The sequence below is a fragment of the Mastigoproctus giganteus genome, chromosome 5 (genome assembly GCF_048544385.1).
Source record: "Mastigoproctus giganteus isolate SK-2022 chromosome 5, ASM4854438v1, whole genome shotgun sequence".
NCBI classification, from domain to species: Eukaryota; Metazoa; Arthropoda; class Arachnida; order Uropygi; family Thelyphonidae; genus Mastigoproctus; species Mastigoproctus giganteus.
In genome coordinates this window covers 157,799,040-157,820,348 of record NC_143579.1, presented here as the reverse complement: position 1 = coordinate 157,820,348, position 21,309 = coordinate 157,799,040, and the positions used below count along the sequence as shown (strand labels likewise).

General features: G+C 36.6%; 1 protein-coding gene across 1 annotated transcript in view; it reads right to left on the bottom strand.

Annotated features, from left to right (window-relative positions):
- LOC150085791 (small ribosomal subunit protein mS39) overlaps positions 1-21,309 on the bottom strand; it is a 261,590-nt gene that overhangs the window by 95,755 nt on the left and 144,526 nt on the right. The window contains exons 11-12 of the mRNA XM_090374693.1: positions 21,243-21,303; positions 7,492-7,574 (exon numbers count right to left, since the gene is read on the bottom strand). Of these exons, the coding sequence (XP_090230819.1) occupies positions 7,492-7,574; positions 21,243-21,303 (144 nt within the window). The remainder of the gene's footprint in view (positions 1-7,491; positions 7,575-21,242; positions 21,304-21,309) is intronic.

Below are 21,309 nucleotides of genomic sequence, written 5' to 3'. Positions count from 1 at the left end.
TCAAAAAGCCCCAGGTGAAGATGAAGTTACTGTTAAGTTTTTAAAATTAGGAGAAAGAGACATAACACAGAAACTGGCAAGACTCTTCACTAAACATATTAGGAAAGGCAAGATGCCTAAGGAGTGGGATAATTGAACCAATTTTTCTGTATAACAAAGGAGATAAATTGGAAATTATAGACCAATCAGCTCGTTATCCCACATCTACAAGTTGTTCACAAGGGTCATAACTAACAGAATAGAAAGAGCAAGCTGGTTTAGGACAGTATTCTCAACTATTGATCACCTTCAAATAATATCACAGCTAATGGAGAAAGCCAATGATCAAAAAACACCCATTATTCCTGCCATTCGTGGATTATGAAAGGGCATCTGACTCCATACAGCATAAGGCAATGTTTCGGGGACTGGAAAGACAAGGCATAAACTTGCCATACATTAAGATTTTGAAGAAAATATACAGAAATGCTACTTCCTTTATTAGAGTAAACAAAGACAGCAGCAAATTTAAAATTGAGAAAAGAGTTAGCATTAGTAGGGGAATATGATGCAAGAAAGCAAGCTTATACAGCATCAGCCAAAAAGGGGAAAAATTCTCATTTCATACAATCATTTGCTCTAAAAGCTTGTCCAGTTCTTCCTTGACTTTATATAAGCTATCAACTTCCACAACGACAGATGGAAGTTCCATCAATCAACTACCAGCTGGCTAAAGGCAAATTTCTGCACATCTATTCTACAACTGCATTTCCTCTTTTACCCTAACACAGCCCATGTATTTACTTGTTCCATGCTGACTCCCAGTAGTTCTTCCAAGAGAAGCAGTGCGAGAATCAATTTTGCACTGCTTCTCTGCCTGTAGCTACAACTAATATTTTAGTCTGTGAATTCCCCCCAAGCTAGCAGTTTTCTGGCCTACCTAACACTGCTCGATAGCATTAGCAAATATTCTTGCACCCTTTCTATTTAAGTGTACCCAATCCCTGTAGAAGCAGTCTCTCTCCTGTTAACAAGCACAGACCACACACGTGAGATAGAAAAAAATTCTATCTCACGAGCCTTTCAGAATCTCTCAAGGGCGAAATTAGTCGCCCGAGTGAACATACATTCAAATTGAGGAAAGGCAGTTGTAGATTAGATGTGCAGAAATTTGCTTTTAGCCAGCAGGTGCTTGAACAAACTTCCATCTGTTGTTGTAGAAATTGACTGCTTGAATAAATTCAAGGCAAAACTAGACAAACATTTGGAGTTAATGGATGGATGAAATGGGAAGATTTTTTTTTTGGCTGATGCTATATAAGCTTGCTTTCTTGTATCATATGCCTATGCTAATACTAAAACAGAGCTCTGATGTCACGAAAAGCTAATTCACTTTCATCTGGATGGAATGGAGTACTGTCTAAAATTAAAAGGGCTTTATGGGGAAGTTTCTTTTCATTGAAATATTAGCATTAGTAGAGGCATACATTGCAAGAAAGCAAGCTTATGCAGCATCAGCAAAAAAAAAAAAAAAAAATCCGCTCCCGTTTCACTCCTCTGTTCATTCCAAATAAATGTCCAGCAAAGCCTTAAATTTATTTAGGCTGTCTGTTCCACCCGCCGGCTAAAGGCAAACTTCCGCACATCTATCCTACAACTGTCCTTCCACAATTTGAATTTATGCCCTCTTAGGTGATACCTAAGAGGGCATAAAGCAAGAGGAAGAATCCATTCAGCACTGAGCATGCTCAAACCATTCAAGGCTTTATACACCTCAATCAGATCACCTCGCAGGTGCCTAGTCTCCAGACACTGTAATCTGCAACCCCTCTTTCCATTCACTAATCTTGTTGCCCTTCTCTGTACTCATTCCAACAGCTCTACATACTTTTTAAAATGAAGCTTCCGACCAGTATACAGTACCCAAGGTGTGGCCTGACCACTATATATAATAAAACTTCATATTACCCCCCAGATCCTTTTCATTCTCTACCATGTCAGTGTAGTACCACAGCGTTGATATGTTACTCTGGGATTACTGCTTCCCATATGTAGTACTTCACATTTGTCAATGTTAAACTTCATTTGCCACCTGTCAGCCCATCTGCTCAACTTTTTTAGATCCTGTTTCAGCAGCTGTTGTTATTGTTATTATTTGGTTTTTAGGAGCATTAGCAACTAAGGCCATATTGCTCCAGGGATATGCGGTGGTCATTCCCTGACCTTTCCGCATCCTCCGCATTTGGTGGTGATGGGCTCAAACCCCAGTCTAATCAAGAAGCGTGTGCTACGCTTCTTGATTAGACTGGGGGTTCTAATCAAGAAGCAGTGCCAGTCTTGATTAGACTGGCACTGCTGCTCCTTCCCACCTGGCTATGGAGGCGCCTTGTTGCAGCAGCGTAGTGTCCTTAACAACCCTGCTAACCTTCGTATCATCTGCAAACTTGGACATTAAGCCTGATATACCAGCATCAATATCATTTATAAATACAGAAAACAACAATGGATCCAACACTGAACCCTGAGGGACTCCACGAAGAGCAGTGTCCACTCTGTCTTCTCCCACTCAACCATCCCTTTGTCCATAGCAGCAATTTGCCTCCAATGCCACACTGCTCCAATTTGTGCAACAGTATCAAAAGCCTTTCTAAGATTCAAATATATGATATCAAAGTTATTCCCTGCATCCAGTTCCTTTGTGACCACATCATAGTATCCAATCAAATGGGTCAGACAAGCCATCTGACCAATATGATTGGCTACTATGATGTGGTCACAAACCCATGCTGTGTCCAAGCCTATAACTGAAGTCTTGTCTAGATGATCCTGCAATGCTTCTTTAATGAGTGCCTCCATTAATTTCCCTGGAACAGAAGTTAAACTAACAGGTCTATAATTACTTGTGTCGCCCTTTGTGAATTGGGGTCACATTTGCACATCTCCAGTCCATGGGTACCTCCCCCGAGTCCAAAGAAGCTCTATAATTATGGCTAAGGGTTTGCTTACTTCCTTTGCTGCCTCCTTTAATATAACTGGATAGATCCCATCCACCCCAGGTGCCTGTTTTATTTTTATCTTCAACAATTTCTCCTCCACTTTCCTCTCAGTTATTACAAAATCATCTAGCTCACTACTAGAGTTTAATTCACCTCTGGCATTCCTCTCTCTGAATAACTTCTTATATGCAAAATACTCATTCAGTTTCTCAGCTATCTGAGCTGGGTCCTCAATGGTCCAATCTGATTCATCCCCTTCCTTCTCGAGTTTACATAATTAAAGAATTCTTTGCTGCTTTTCTTTGCATCCGTTGCCAAAGATTTCTAGTAATCTGCCTTTGCCTGCCTAATCTCCTTTGTGACTTGGTTACAGACCAGCTTATATCTATCATAGGCTTCCATGTCACCTATTAATTTATATGTATCCCATGCATTTTTCTTCTCTGCCACATGTCTCATTAGTTCATCTGACATTCATTCAGGCCTAAACCTTGAACAATATTTCTTAGTTGGTATGTAACGCCTAGTAGCTTCCAAAATTATTTCTTTGAATGCCTCCCATTTTGAATTTGCTGTTGGTAACATCATCAATTTGTCCGACCATATAGAATTTAAATACCATCTCAGACCACCGTAGTCGCCTTTATCCCTGATGGTAGTTACCTCTTTAAGTAAATCCCACTTCAGCACACTGTGATCATTTCCACCTAGTGGTTTCTTTATCTGCAGATACTTAATGCATGAAGAATCACTACTGATAATCAGATCAAGAGTATTACTACTTCTTGTTGCCTCCCTAATATGCTGATGCAGAAAACAATCATCCAATAAATCCACAAAAGCCTTGCTAGTGTGTGAGTGGCCAACCCAGAAATTTCAGTCAATATCCGGGAAATTAAAATCTTCCATTATAAGACTCTGATTTACTGGCCCACTCTATTTCCCTGTACAGTTTTTTATTATACTCATCAGAGTCATTAGGCCTATAACACACTCCTACTTTCAATTTTGATCTCCCAGTGCTTATGTCACACCAAACTGAATCGACACTGCACTTCCTTGTATTGTGTGTTTCTTAACTAATAGCATAACTCTTCTTCCCTTCCTATTCTGTACACATTGTACTCCCCAAATTCCAATTCTGCACTCCTTATATCTGTGTGACACCATGTCTCTGATATCCCAATATCTGCCTTTGATGTTTTGACCAACATCTCAAATTCATCAAATTCATTTACCAAACTCCTATCATTAGTGTATACGCAAGTATACATGCACCTGTTCCTATTCTTAGCTACCCTAACACAACCCATGTGTTTACTTGTACTGCAATGACTCACAACAGTCTCTGAAATATCCTGCATCTTGTTTTCCAGGCTGTTTTCCAGCAATTTTCCATCCCACCTAACACTGCCTCGATAGCATCAGCAAATATTCTTGCACCCTTTCTATTTAAGTGTATCCCATCCCTGTAGAAGCAGTCTCTCCTGTTAACAAGTACAGACTGGGCTGATATTATTTTCTGCTAGGTACAAATTGTTCATGAAACTATGTTTAAAACAAACTTGAATCCATTCATACATTTTTATGATTTGCATAGTTAACAGGCAAACATTTTAAAGCATGTGGATTCTTTTACTTTCCAATAAGCGTTAGTTTAAGCTTATGCCCCCTGATGAATTTGAACATGCCAGGACCTGATTTTTCTTTTCTACCTGCAAGTGTTTTGGATATAAATTTGATCCAAATTCAAATTTTCTTCTGGAATAATTTTTGCTATTTTTTCCTTACTAGCTGATAATTTTTTGCCAGGCGATAGCAGATAAAAACATTGCAAAGTATATGATTGCCAGGGTCTTTCTTTTGAGCCCCCAGTTTCCCCGACTGATCCCAGCAGTCATACCTGCATAATTTCTCACTTTCTTCGCCAAGTAGGTCAAATGGGGATAAAAATTTAATTTTGAATCAAAGACTACTACAAGATATTTTAGTTGTGTTACTATTTTTATAGTGGTTGTGTTAATTTTGATTTGTGAAAGTCTTCTTATGTCCAGATTGCCTTTTAGAAGTATTTGTTTGGTTTTGTCAGACGATATTTTGAGCATGTGCATTTGATCCCATTCGTGCAGCATTTGATCTTTGCTCTACAACCACTCGCCTGTTACCTTTTACAAGCAAAATCGTGTCACCTGGAAAGTTTGGCAAAGGCCAAGCTTTCCACGGGGCCCAGATCCAAGTCCAGAAATTCATCCAGAAGAAAGGGCCAAGGATTGAACACTGCGGGCACCCTTTATTCACAGGGCGTGTTAATTCCTGGAACCTTGTGCATACTGAGACACTTCTGTCTGTAAGGTAGCTGTTTATTATCTTATGAACTATGTCCTCTTGTCTTTGATGGCAAAGTATATACAACTTTTCAACAATTCACCTTGGTTAAATGAGATTCTACTGTACATATATAAAAAATAATAAAGATGCAATGAAATTACAAAAGTCTTACAACAGGAATGAGCTATAAGTTTATAGAATGTATATAAGATGGAATTATGGATTCAGGTACTATGGTAAAACAGCAAGGACTGGCAACCATAATGAATAATAGACAACAAAGGTAAAAATCAGTATATTTGTGTATATGGTAGGAGAGCTGAGCTATCAGGTGTAATAACCATAGGAGAATCTGTAATTAAAAAAATCAATGTGTGTGTGTGTATATAGTGTGGTTTGGTGAGCAAGATAAAATGATATTATGAAATTTAGTCATAATATATAATAACCCTTAATTACTATCTTTGCAGTCACTGAAGAAGTGGTAAGAAAATGCAATGAAATGTTTCACTCCATTAGATACATATTTCCAATTTGGAAATAAACATAATACCAATACAGGTTTTAAGTGTTTTATTATCTTCAAACAAGTGACACAATGTTCTGTCTTATACTGTTTTATAAATTTTTTCTCTCATCTAATGTTTACAGCTTTTTGAAGCATTAATTACGTGAAATGGTCCCATTTTAGTTTCTTGGCTGGACAGCTATTGTTGTTGTTATTCAGTTTAACAACACAAGGGCTAATAATGCCAAATTGTGTTTGTTCATTGTTAATTCACAAAAAGCATATTGTAAGAGAAGTTAAATTATATGCTTCTGTACAAGCCAATATGTTTTAGATATAATAAAAGTTCTTCAATATTTGCTTCATTTCCTAAGAAATGAGATAAATCAGGTGATATATTCAAAATGAATGTAAAGGACAATCAACCAGAAAATAACAGACCGTAAGTTGTGTCTGCTTATCTTGTATTTCTATCAGGAGGGAAAGAAATGGCATGCTAGCAAGTTGCTCTCGCTGTTGTGGCTGAGGAGTTATGAGTAATTCTAATGGACAGACTGAAACTGACTTCTGTACAGGAAATTTTAAGTCTGTTTGGCTTTCTATAGTATATCAATTTCTTGAGATTTGTGCATAAGAGGGTCCATTTCCAGCAACTGGGAGCACTGATGTAAACCCTGCTATGTACACATTGGCGAATAATTTCAATTAGAATGCTGCCCGATTTAGATTCTCAGATATTTTTAGGCGTTCCATAACACTTTCTAGGCATTTCTAGATCAGTAACAGTTTTCCTAATGGTTGCTCCTAGAATGTAGGACTATAAAAGGGTTCATGAAGCAATGTCATGTAGTTTTTTTTTATCTTCTGTGGGAGCCAAATCTTTGAAAAAATTTGATTGTTATGTTTGAATCATTCATTCATGTTTGCTTCTTTTAGCCCTGGAAACGCTATCCCCCCACCATGGGAAGGCAGAAATAATGCCACCTAGTGACCAAGCAGGTATGCAGATTAGTAATTAGTAAGGTTAATGTTTATACAATGGAAAAGTGTACTTCCTATTTAAGATTTTTTTTGTGCTTGTACTTGAGATACTTATATATACACAGTACAGAGTTTGCTTTAAATTCACTTTACTTTCTTCATTACACTAATCGTTTGATTACCACAAATGACTGCTATTCAAGACCATGCTTCTTTGCATCATTTTGTCAATACTAATACAAATTGTAACGAATGGGTCTGGTGTACTGGGGCCATGGTTAAGAAAAATATATAATACAATAATAACCCAGTTTAATATAATATAACAAGTAGCAGTAGCTTGTTACTACTTGCTACTGCTACTTGTTATATTATATTAAACTGGGTTATCACTGTATGTATATATTTTTCTTACTAATACCAACTTATCCAGAATGCATCAAATCCACTACAATCAGTTGTGAATTTGTGTTAGGCTATCATTTTCTATTGACAGACTATACATGGATAAATATTTTCCTTAATAGCTGTTATTTTTTTAAGAATGTAAGAGAATGGTCTCTAAGTACATGAAATTGAGTAGTGGGTTACATGTAATTCAAAAATTAATTACTCAATTAATTTTTGAATTACATGTAAGTCAATTATAAATATATATGTATATAAAACTAAAATTAATATAGTTATAATATATCTCACCTCTACCAACTGCCACCTTAATTCTGAACCTTCTTTCAAATAAATAACTGAACTAAGCAAAGAATTATAAGTTTCTACATCAGCTGAAAAAAAAAAAAAAAGCAAATAAAACAATAAAAATGTTTACTTTTTATTAAAATATGTTTAATATGCATCATGCATATTTAATTTTTATAACTAAAAATCATCTTAAAGCTTAATTAAAATTATATTTAGTGGGGAGGGAGGGAATATATATAAATCAAGGTGTCAAAATGTGAAATTCACATCCTTTTTGAGAATAAGATTTTACAAAAGATTGAAAAAAAAAAAAAAAATCATAATGGTATTATATAAGATCAAATTAGCCATTTGAAAAGATACAACTAACTAGTAATCAAATTAAACCTTAACTGTCTTATGTAAATGATGTTGACTCTTTTCATTTAAATACTGTTACTGTTTTCTATTATTCTATTAAGTAATTTTGATTTATCATAAAAATATACTTCTGAATTAGTAGCGGCATAATTAATAATAACCAAACTTAATTTATCTTTAGCACTGTGATAACCTTCGTTTTCAAGTAAATGAATTTCAAATAAATATGCATTGCATTTTTATTCAATATTAATTTGGATTAAATTTAATAAACTAACTTATTTACAGGCTACACATTTCAGAGCTCTGCGGCTACTTCACTAGTTGCTAAAATACACAAAGAAAATTTAAGTACATATTGTTAGCAAAAATTAAATAAATAAATAGAGTGAAATAAGTAAAACACCATTTTTAATTACTACCAAAGACATAACAGGATTTTTTTTTTTGCATCTATGGCCGAATTTCATTAATAATGATTAAATTTATTTAACTAATTATAATATCAATTACATTATTAATATCGGCTTAAGGTAAAAAACAAAAAAATAAATCTTTTTTTGCTCCAAATTATGTTTGTTTATTTGGTTTTTAGGAGCATTAGCAACTAAGGCCATATTGCTCCAGGATATGCAGTGGTCATTCCCTGACCTTTCCGCATCCTCCGTATTTGGTGGTGACGGGCTCGAATCCCGGTCTAATCAAGAAATGTGTGTTACGCACTGTTGCTCCTTCCCACCTGGCTACGGAGGGACCGCTCCAAATTATGTCATTCATATCCATATTGTGCAGGCTGAAAAACCCTGGAATAGCTAATGAAGAGGACCCTATACGTTCCTCTGTTAGAGACAGAATTCAAACCCACACCTTTTCAAATGAATGGTAAACAGCAATGAATCAGATCATCTAAACTGCCACCAATGACTTTAAAATAGGTACTCAAAAAAGAAAAAAAAAAATACGATACAGTGCATGTCACTGTACAGTGTATATATTTCCAAATAGAGTGCATCTACAAATGGTGAGTAACAAAAAAGGTTTATATATACACACACGCTGATTTGATTAATCTGTATACATACCTCTATATAATGAAATAGATTGTTCACTCGAAAAAATTTGTTAAACAGAAATTTCATTATAAAGAAATATGACATTTTCGACAATGGAAAATAAATCAAAAATAAGTTGGGAATGAATAAATTTTCTAACATTTTAAAACAATTAATTTATTAATACATACATATGATGGCCTCCATAGCTGAGTGCAGTAGCATACGCTCTTCGAGTAAACCAGGGTTCAAGCCCCTGACTGCTAAACACGGTCGATCTGCCAACCCGCAGCGTGGCAGATTATGGTCCATTTCCCTCAGCATGAATTGTTGATAATGGACGCAGTTTAACTTTTTTTTTTTTTTTAAACAGAAAAGCCCAATAAAATGGAAAGTGCAAATTGTTTTATGGTCGTGACCTCCAGAAATGTGCTTTAGAAAAATATCACGAAGGCGATAACGACTAGCGAGTGAACAGTGGGGATTCACAAAATGGAATGGAAACATTGAAAAATTACATCCACACAATAGAACGGTTTCCCTGTAATTCTCAAACCGTGTTGTAGAAGTACTGTGTTATACAGGGGTTGTATTGCCTATACTCAAAGTGCAGCTAAACCACTGCCTTATACAATGGAATAATCATACCTATTTGTCCCTGATGAAAACATTCCTATATATCAGGAGTGGCCAACTTAATTTGTGATGCGATCCACCATCTCAAAAATTTCATTGCACAAATCGAGGGATGACTGTACAGGTGACCCCCGCTTAACGCTGATCATTCGTTCCGGAAAAACAGAGCGCTAAGTGAATCCGCGCTAAGCGAGCGCCGCTTTCCCATAAGGTAACATATGTATTTGTGAGCTGCGGTCGGTGCCATAGGATATTTCCTAATCAATAATAAACGGTAATGAAAAGATGCACAAATGTCGGTCAAAATATTTAATATTCAAATATTTGCACATATAAAATATTCTGCATTACATACGTATAATTATGTGGTAACTACTTGCGTCTCAAAAGTAAACAAAATTCCAATTAAAATAATGAATTTAATTGATTTAATTTAATGGATGAATTTAATCATGAAAAATGTGTGGATTTTGAGTTGAACTTTGGCCCTCTTCCAAATAAACTAAAAGGGGTATTAATTTTAAATGGCCCGCAGCGTTACCACCCAACAATAAAGTCAACCGATCCTTCGCCGCTTTGAAATTTGGCATGTTTTTTGTTCTTTCAATATGAAACTTCTTTTAGGCATTCGTTTCCACAAAAGTCCTGCTTCATCTATGTTAAAAACTTGTTGAGATGTATAACACATAATACCCCTCTTCAATAATTTTAACAAGTTCTTTTTTGAAAGTTTCGGCTCCTTAATCTGCACTAGCGGCTTCTCCTGGGATTTTAAATCTATTCTACCAGTTTTAAATGGTTCCACATTTTTTTTTTTTAGGCGAGTTTTCTTCAGATCATCGTATTGGCTAATCTCTTTCTCTCTCTCTCTAATATTTAACTTAACTGAATTCTGCATTGGAATATTATCTTCAAAAAAATTAGTCTTTCCATTTCAATCCTAATAGCCGGTCTAGTCCTAGTTGCTTGCAGTGGAACAGCTATCTTTCCCACTGCTAAAATTAATTCTTTTTTTTTTTCATAATTGTTCTTACAGTTAAATTTGCGAGTCCTAAATTATGGCACACATCCGCTTGTCGTTGACCGGAATCGATTCGCTTCAAAAGGTCTAATTTAATTTTCAAATTCAGTCTTTTTCTTACATTTATAGTCTTCGTACTGCGCCCAGACGTTGTTGCATTTTCATTCCTGTCGGTCATTATTAGCTCTTCGAAAATATAACTGCGTTGGTTGAATTAATTATGATACAATGTTCAAGTAAACTGTCCGTTACGCACGATGTCTAATACTGTACTGAGTGATGACTAACTAGACTTCGGATAAATGCATATAACGCAAATATTACAAGCAATATATTTGATCATTTTTTAAAATGTTGATCTCGGAACTACGTAACAAGTGACTGTACTTAAATTAGCGTGAGAGAAAATTTCACTGAGCGTGGGAAAATTGCTCAAGTCGGTGTGGGAAACGTTTTAATGCTGTTTTGCTATTCATTTTCAAGCTATCGACTCCATCAAATGAAACGATTTCGTTAAATATGTCAAAAATGTAATCTGTAAAAGAGCGTTATAGTGATCTGTGACAGCGTTATAGTCAGATACGGGTTATAATATAAGAACAGCGTTATAGCGAATCAGCGTAAAGCGAACCGCGTTATAACGGGGGCCTGCTGTATATTTAAAATTTGTCATGATCGACCGAAATTAAATCCACGATCGACTCGTTGGCCACCCCTACTATATATCATTAACAAAACTCTATGGGCTCTCCTAGCAGCTCGTGAGATTCTGTCAATATCTTCTTGATTCTCCACAACTTTGAGTGTGGTACCACCCAAGGTCTTTCAGTATCAGTATTGCCAATACGATGCAAGGAAGTAAGGCTTACACAGCACCAGGAAAAAAAAAACCTTCCTTTCTTCATTCCTTCCATATAAATTTATTCAAACTATTCCTACAACACTGGAGAATGTTTATTTCAATAATTGCTTGCTTACTCTTTGGTGCTTTTCAAATTTCCAAATCAGTTCTGCAACCAGCCACTTGCAATTTAAATTTATCGATCCTTGTGTAAATTATCTCTGAAAGAGTAAAGATTCTTCAGCATTTAATTTACTTAGCCCTTTAAAGCTTTATACACTTCAATCAAGTCAACACAGATTTCTAGTTTTTAGACTGTAATTTGCAGAACCCCAGTGTTGAATATAGCATTAGAGGCATATGATGCAAGAAAGCAAGCTTATACAGCATCAGCCAAAAAAAAAAAAAAAAACCATCACTTCCATTTCACCCCTCTGTTCGTTCTAAATATCTGTCCAGGTGAGCCTTAAATTTATTTAGGCTATCAACTTCCACAAAAAGGGATGGAAGTCTGTTCCACCAACCAACTACCCGCGGGCTAAAGGCAAATTTCCGCACATCTATCCTACATCTGTCTTTCTTCAATTTCAATTTATGCCCTCTCAGGTGATTATTCTGAGCAAGAGGAAGAATCCCATCAGCATTGAGCATGCTCAAACCATTCAAGGCTTTATACACCTCTATCAGATCACTTCGCCGGTGCCTAGTCTCCAGACACTGTAATTTGCAAAACTTAAGCCTTTCTTCGTAAGAGCAACCCTTTATTCCATTCACTAATCTTGTTGCCCTTCTCTGTACTCGTTCCAGCAGCTCTACATCCTTCTTGAAATGAGGCCTCCAGGCCTGTATACAGTACTCAAGGGGCTTGAGTACTGTATACAGTACTCAAGTGGCTTGACCATTGCCTTATAAAGAACAATCACCTCCTTATCTCTGCTAGAAAAATTCCGGTATATCATTGACAAGACAGGCTACTCTTGCAGCTTGTCTGCAATGCTCAGAAAACTTCATATCTGCCTGCACAATTACCCCCAGGTCCTTTTCATTCTCTACCACTGTCAGTGTAGTACCACAGGGTTGATACATTACTCTGGGGTTACTGTTTTCCATATGTAGTACTTTACATTTGTCAATGTTAAACTTCATTTGCCACCTCACAGCCCATCTCCTCAACCTTTCCAGATCCTGTTGCAGCAGCATACTGTCAGTAGTGTCCTTAACAACCCTCCCAACCTTTTTATCGTCTGCAAACTTGGACATTAAGCTTGATAATACCATCATCAATATCATTTATAAACACAGAAAACAACAATGGACCCAACACTGAACTCCTCAGGGTTCAGTGTTGGGTCCATAGTATCCCTTTGTGCCCCAAACTAATCTTGTTGCTTGTGTTTGCACCCTTTCTAAAATCAGATTTCCAAACCTGTATGAAGCATTCCAGATGTGGCCTAACCACTATCATATAATCACCTCTTTGTCACTGCTAGCAAAGTTCCTGCATATCACTAAATGACTCCCACGAATTGTTCTAGTAGCTTATTGCATTCCAGAGGGATCATGTTAAACTGTACAATTACTTCTAGATCTTTTTTAAACCCAATACTCTAAGTTAGGTAGCAATTAAATATTAACGATACATTATTCTGCATTTGTGTATCATTTTAATGATACATTAATGCCTGTGGTCTGTGCTCGTTAACAGGAGAGATTGTTTCTACAGGGATAGATACACTTAAATAGAAAAGGTGCAAGAATATTTGCTCATGCTATCGAGGCAGTGCTGGTGGGTCAGAAAACTGCTGTATTTGGGGGGGGGATTCATGGACTAACAGATTAACAGTAGCCACAGGCAGAGGTGAGAGTGATTCTTGCACTGCTTCTATTGGAATGAGCAGTAGCCTGTAAAGCGAGGTACTGGGTCATCACATAACAAGAAAATATGTGGTTTGTGTTAGGGTAACTAAGAGTAGGAACAGGTACACATATACTTGCATGTAAACCAATGCTAGGAGTTTAGTAAACAAATCTGATGAACTTGAGGTGCTGGTGAAGACATCAAAGGCTGATATTGTTGGGATATCAGACATGTTATCACACAGATATAAGGAATGCAGAATTTGTATATGGAGAATACAATGTGTGCACAAAAGATAGCAGGAAAGATGCTGTTAAGAAAAAAATCTGAGGAAGTGCATCCAGTTGACACAGGTGGACAGTGCAGTGTTGAGTCAGTTTGCTGTGACATAAGCACTGCAAAGTTGGGAGTAGGCATGTATTATAGGCCTTGAAATAGGCATTGATGAGTACAATGAACAATTGTACAGAGAAACAGTGGGCCAGGAAATCAGATTGTCATATAATGGGGGATTTTAACTTCCCAGATATAGACCGGAACTTGTGGGTTGGTCACTCACACATTAGAAAGACTTTTGTGGATTTATTCGATGATTGTTTTCTACAGCAGCATGTTTGAGAAGCAACCAGATGGAGTAATACTCTTGATCTGATTATCAGTAGTGATTATTCATGCATTAAGAATCTGTAGATAAAAGAACCACTAGATGGCAGTGATCACAGTGTACTGATGTGGGGGGTTTTTATTTAAATTACACTAACAAAATACCTATATATCATTAAAGGTGACTACAGTGGTCTCAGATATTTTTTAAATTCTATACAATGCAACCTACTGATGATGTTACCAACAGCAAATTCTAAATGGGATGTATTCAAGGAATTAATCTTGGAAGCTACTAGGCTATTCATACCAACTAAGAAATACTGTTCAAGGCCTAAATGGATGTCAGACGAACTAATGAGACTCGTGGCAGAGAAGAAAAACACTGGGAACCATATAAATTATCAGGAGACACAGATGCCTATGGTAGATAGTCCGTAATCAAGCCACAAAGGATGTTAGGCAATCAAAGGCAGATTACGAGAAATCTTTGGCAAAGTATACAAAGGAAAAACAGTAAAGACTTCTTTACTTATGTAAGTTCTAGAAGGGAGGGGATGAATCAGATTGGTCCACTTGATATCGATAGTTTGATTGTTGAAGATTCAACTTAGGTAGCTGACAAACTGAATGAATATTCTGCATCTACATTCACACAAGGAATTCTGTAGGGAAGTGGAGGCCAGAAGCTGATCAAACTCTAACAGGGCATTAAATGATTTTGTAATAAGTGAGAGCAAAGTGGAGGAGAAATTGCCGAAGTTAAACATAAGGAAGGCACCCACAGTGGATGGGATCTATCCAGTTATATTAAAAGAGGCAGCAAAAGAAGTAAGTAGGCCCTTAGCCATGATTATGAGGGCATCCTTGGACTCAGAGGAGGTCTCCAAGGACTGGAGATGTGCAAATGTATTCTCAATTCACAAAGGGGGATCGAAAGGTGACACAAATAATCACAGACCTATTAGTTTAACGTCTGTTCCGGAGAAAATATGATGTGGTTACAAAGGAACTGGATGCAAAAAATAATTTTGAATCATATACTTGGATTTTAGGAAAGCTTCTGACACTGTTGCACATGGAAAACTACTGTACAAGTTGGAGCAGTATGGCCTTAAGGGGAAGTTGCTGCTATGGATAAAGGGAGAAGACAGAGAGTGATAACCAATAGACACTGCTCTTTGTGGACTAATGTTATTAGTGGAGTACCCCAGGGTTCAGTGTTGGGTCTATTGTTGTTTTCTGTATTTATTAATGATATTGATGATGGTATAACGGGCTTAATGTCCAAGTTTGCAGATGATACGAAGGTCGGCAGGTTTGTTAATGACACTAATGACAGTACGGTGCTGCAATAAGATCTAGAAAAGTTGAGCAGATGGGCTGAGAGGTGGCAGCTGAAGTTTAACATTACTTTTTTATGCTGTGTTGTTATGTGTACATCCCGCGACACAAGTTTCTTATACACTCTCTGGTTTTACTCTGGTGCCAACCCTACAATGCATCAAGGAAAGGGAGGGTACCATCTATTTCCACCTCCAAGGTAAAGTGAATGAAGAGGTAGATCCATTGAGGAAGTTGAGAACATTGTCCCCCACTCCGCATAATGGAGAATGTATTGTCAACGTTGCGTTTCCATGTACACAATAGACCCATTAAAAATTCTGGACTTCACAACTCTTCCATGACTAAGTTGGCAACAATAGAACTAACTGAGAGTCCATAGCCACGCCGTTAACATGCTTATACATAGTAATTTGACATAACATGGTAGTACTAGAAAGGCATAATTTGACATTGCTACAGATATCTTCCATACTCAAGGAAGTCCTTTCCCTTAAGGTGTCATCTCTCTCCAATGCCATACATACATACTTCACACCATGCTCAATGGGGATGCATGTGAAGAGAGACACCATAGCCTGACAGCCCTCAATTACCTGAGCATGTATAAATTTAAAAAAAGTCTCTACTATCTTTGATGGTAAAGTTTGATCATCCTGCAATAGGAGATATCAGCTTGGGTTAGAAATATAATGTATACATAGGGCTGCCCATAAATGACACAACTGACCTAAGTGGAATCCCTGCCTTATGAATTTGTGGTAGGCCATAAAATATAGACAACTGGTATGCAGTGTTCAATAGGTGTTCTTGAGGTCTTTCCGGCATTCAGCCACAGCAGATTTCCTCCTGTGGCTGAACACTTCTGGGAGGAAAACTACTAAATTTCTCCAGGTGATTCAATCATCCTTGATTATTCGTATACGTATTGTAACCAAAAATGGTTTGAAAGCTTGTATATTTATTCTTTGGAAAAGAATACCATCAACAGAAATAAGGGAGTCTGTATTCATCCCCTTCTTTGAAACCACAATTCTTGGACAGTATGAACAGTTCTGCCTGGCAAGCTCCCGAGCCACTTCTGGTCTTCTTGTACAAGCAAAAGGTAATTCCTGTGCTCCTACCGTAACATGTGCCATGAGCTGTGATCCAGCTGATGTTATTTAAGGATGTGCCGTGTTAATTAAGTTCCACTGTTGATAAACAAAGTGGTTGCCTTTGAAAGCTATGGTCTTGTTTTACTGCTTTTATCACTTTTAATTTGTAATATTTCATATATTTTAATTCTATCTATAATTTTATCCCTTTTAACTCTACAGTTGTTAGTGTACTGATTTTATTTTTACGTCAAATTTTACCCAGTCTTATTTTTATTCCATTTCAATTTATTTTAATAAAGTTTGAGTCACATACAGTTAGTGTGTTCCATTGCAGTTATCATGAGTCAGAACTTTCCCAACCCCAAAAACATATTTGAAGAATTAGTTGTTTATGGCCATTCTGTGTTACAGTGCATCTGAGAATTTCAAAGATTAAATGTTTATGAAGCCAAGCAGAGACAGCATTTGAGAATTGCTCATCAGTGCAAGGGATTTGAATTTACTCCCCATGGATTTCATGTTAAATTGCCTTTTGAAGATCTATGTTGTGCTGTGAAGTTGTAACAGAATATGTTGATTGTCTGGATCAGAAAACTACATGGTAATTTGATAGTTTAAGTAGCTGTATTGTTCCTACACACCTTTTACTCACTACAAGGGTAGTGCTAGCCAAAGCAGCCTGAATTTCAGATGTGTATAGACAGAGGCAAGTTACTAAGTTTGCCAGATTAATAGAGGGCTGCTGATGAGCATATTGATATTGGAAATAAGAATTCCAGTTGTAATTTCATATGTAATTTGAGCAAACATTTAACTAAGGAACAGTGGATGTGTTGAATTTAGGTATAAAGTTTACACTGGTTTCTTGAAACCCACCATAGCAGAAATAACTATGGGCATTGAAAGAACAGCAAGGAAGTTAGGAAGTTACTGACCGCCATAGTAGCTAATGAAATATGCACTAGAACTTCGGTGGTTTTGAGCGAGGCTTGTGCAGCTCCTTCTAATCTTACCACAATCCAGAGGATGGTTCTCAGGGAGTAAGGACAGGATGACAGCATTGTTCTTCTACCTGCAGACAAAGGGAAGTCAATTGTGATCCTTCCTCAATAAAATAGATTACCATCATAAAGCTTTGAAACTGTTAAATGATAGGACAAATTATAAGGTGACCCATATAGATCTCTTGGAAGGATTACAACAACACATCATTGAAATCCTGCAGGGTTGGCTGAATGCTGGGAAGATCTCCAAGAATACCTATTGGATGCCGCATTCCATGGACGACTAGATTTTATGACCTACTGAGAATTCATAAAGCGGGGGATCCCACTTTGGCTAATTGTATCATTTGTGGGCAACCCCCACACAAACAGTCTAGATTTCTAACCAAACTGGTATGTCCTATTTTAGGATGATCAAACTTTATCGTCAAAGACAGGAGAAACTTTGCTGAATGTATACATGCTCAGGTAATTGAAGGCTGTGAGGCTATGGTGTCATTTGATGTGGTGTTCCTCTTCACATGCATCCCCATCAAGCATGGTGTTGAAGCATGCACTTATGGCATTGGAGAGGATGTCTCTCCTATTAACAAATGGGGGAATCAAAGAGTGAAATCAGTAATTACAGATTTGTATTTCAACTAATAAAATCAATGGCTAAAGAAGTAATATTGGATTATCCTGAGAGGTCAACAGTTACACAGCATGATTAGTCAGTAGATGATAGTCACCAAGGAACTGCACAGAAAAAATAATTTTGATATCATATACATAGTTCCACATGGACAGATACTGTACAAATTGGAGCAGTGAGGCTTTGGAGAAAGTTACTACTATAGATAAAGGAATGGTTGAGTGGCAGGAGACATACTACTGGTTACTGTTCTTTATCAACTAATATTATTAGTGGATTCCCTTGGCAGTAAGTGTTGGAGATCACTGCTTACTGTTTTTATTTTTTATTAATAATATTGATGTACTTATACAGGTGAAGTAAGCTAAATGTCTAAAGTTTGCTGATTATACGAAGGAGATCAGGGTGGTTTATGATAAGCAGTGCATGCTACTACAACAAGACTGGGATAAATTAAGCAAATGGGCTGAAAAACTGCTATTGAAGTTTAACCTTGATTAACGCAAGGTGCTTCATATGGGTAGCAGTAATCCAGAATAGCACACTATTTGGGTAGCAATAAATTCAAGATAGTGGATAATGAAAAAGACCAATGAAATATGCACTAGAACTTCGGTGGTTTTGAGCGAGGCTTGTGCAGCTCCTTCTAATCTTACCACAATCCAGAGGATGGTTCTCAGGGAGTAAGGACAGGATGACAGCATTGTTCTTCATTTCCAATGGGTAATAGTACAGCTCAAAACAAAGTTCTCTGATCAGAGTAGACAAGCTGCTAGGACAGCTCATGGGGTTCTGTTAATAACATACAGGAAGTTCAATATAGCCTCAGATGCACCATAAAACCTCTAAACAAACATTTTAGTAAATGTTTGTTTAGAGGTTTAATGGTGCATTTGAGGCTATACTGCACCAAGTCAAAAGGATATAAAATATAAAACAGTTATAGATAAAGAAACATTCTAGATAAAATTATATAAATTAATAAGTTGTAAAAACTTAAATATATCTGACATTCTGTCATTGTCTGTTAAAATGTCTGAGTGTATAAGGTTCAGATAGATGGGTTGGTTGGTTGGTTGTTAGGGTTTAATGGCGCATGGACTCTGTTGATTATAATGTGTTTCAGAGGTGTTTACTTTGAATTTCTGGTGCTCCTTTTAGTCTGATTTACACTTCATTCAGTTAGTCTGTTGCTTGTGTTTACTTCCTTAGAGGAGCTGGTATAATTAATATCTTTAAGGAAGGTGAAAACACCTGTAAGGTCATCTCTATCATTCAAGAGATCTGCTAGGTAATGGTGTGATTTGTCCTATAATAATTTTTGAAGGCTTGTTTGTGTTCATTTGCATATTTAGGAGAGTCTATAATATATGTTTTACTGTTTGGATACTATGACAAGTCTGGCATCATAGTGGTTCTTCTGCTAGCAATAAGAAAGAATGCATAAGATGGGTATGCCTGATTCTTAGCCTGGCCAATACTGTTTCTTCTTTTCTTGACTTTAGTGTGCTAGAAACCCAGTTTTCAATTTTCCGCTTTATTTGGTACAGTTTGTTTTCAGTTTGCAGATTCCAAGTTTTTTGCCATTGCATCAGGCAAGTATGCCATATCATGGGCTTGTAATTGAAATAAGGGACTGAGATCTCTTCTCCAGTGTGCAGTATAGCTTCTTTTGCTGATCTGTCCGCTGCTTCATTTCCAGCAATCCCTGTATGCCCTGGGATCCAATAAAAATGTATCTCTGGTTCATTTACAGTGCAGTCAGTTAGTATTTTTGTATGTGCCAGAGGATTGGGTGTACCTCTGCTCTGCATGCTTGTAATGAACTCAAGGAATCCATGCATATTACACTTCTTTTGTAAACCATATTTTGTATATGAGTTAAGGCTATTTTTTGTGCATACAATTTGCAGCGTATATACTGCAATCTTTCAGCAGTTGCTGCGTTAATCAGACAGATGGGTAAAACACAAACAACGATCATTATTAAAATATGATGGATTGCTAAAATGGTGTCACAATTTCTACACATAGGATGATTGTCTTGCCCTCAGCAGATAGTAATGCATCAAGTGATGATATCCTACATGGAGCCGAGATAGAGAAACTTCCTCTTTCCATTTCCTGTGCAGACTAGACTGCCAATGTTCAATTACAAGGCTAAATCTCATATAACTTGTTTGCAGCCTGCTTGACTGCCAATGTTCAATTACAGGCTAAATCTCATATAACTTGTTTGCAGCCTGCTTGTGCCACGAGTGTTGCCATTGGGAAAACAGCTTCTTTCGTATTAATGGTCTGTAGTCCGTATAGGAGGCTAACAGGTATGAGTTAAAATAGGGTCACTGATTTGGCTGCAGTATCTGCTAAAACATTTCTAAGATCCCAATGTGGCCAGGGATCCAGCAGAAATGAACATCAAAATCCAATTGAGAGAGAAGGAGTTTTTTTTAATAAATATGGTAATCAGTTGGATTGGACACAATAGGACAGCCTTATCAGGAAAGATCTGAATTATGTAACTGCAACATCTGGAAACTAAACATCAACAAGAAAACCTTATTGTGGTGTTTTCATGCACACAAGGAAACATAATTTTAAATTTGAAAAGGAAGTTACAGGATAAATGTTAAGAAATTTGCTTTCAGCCAGAGAGTGGTTAACTATTGGAATGAATAACTATTACCTACTATCATCGAAGTGGATAGTTTGAATAAAGTGAAAGCACTGGAAAAATTATTAGAATGGATGGGCAAATGACATGGGCAGTGTTTTTATATATTTTTTTTTGGCCGAGCTTTCTTCCTTACATCATTTCTTTTTCAATGTTAATACTAAAATAAAGTATTGAACATGTGGTTAAATAAGAATGCATTCAAAGTATCTGAGCACAAAAATTCATAATGCAAAAATTGCAAAAATTCATAGCAATTAATGAATAAATAAGTTTTTTTAGGAAACATTTAACTGTATCATGCACTACTCAGTGCTAAAATCAGTGGGAACTATATATGCTACTACTGCCACTTCACAATATGAGGCAAAGTTAAATACACTTTCACAGGTGTCATTATACAGTTGGTACCATAATAATTCTCACTAAAAATAATCATAAACAATTGAATTTAAAAGACTACATCAGTAGAGATAATCAATTACTGAGATACACAAAAGTATTTGTTTTAAATAACATAACCATATTAGTTAGAGTAGGTTATTATTATAATGTTAGTTATAATATTGAGGGGGATATATTTTAGGCCTAAAACCATAATTATATGACTCTATTATAACTTACCTGTCAGCTGCTTTTGTTGCATTTCTTCATACAGTGAATACCCCTTATCGAAGTGAAAATGCTAAAA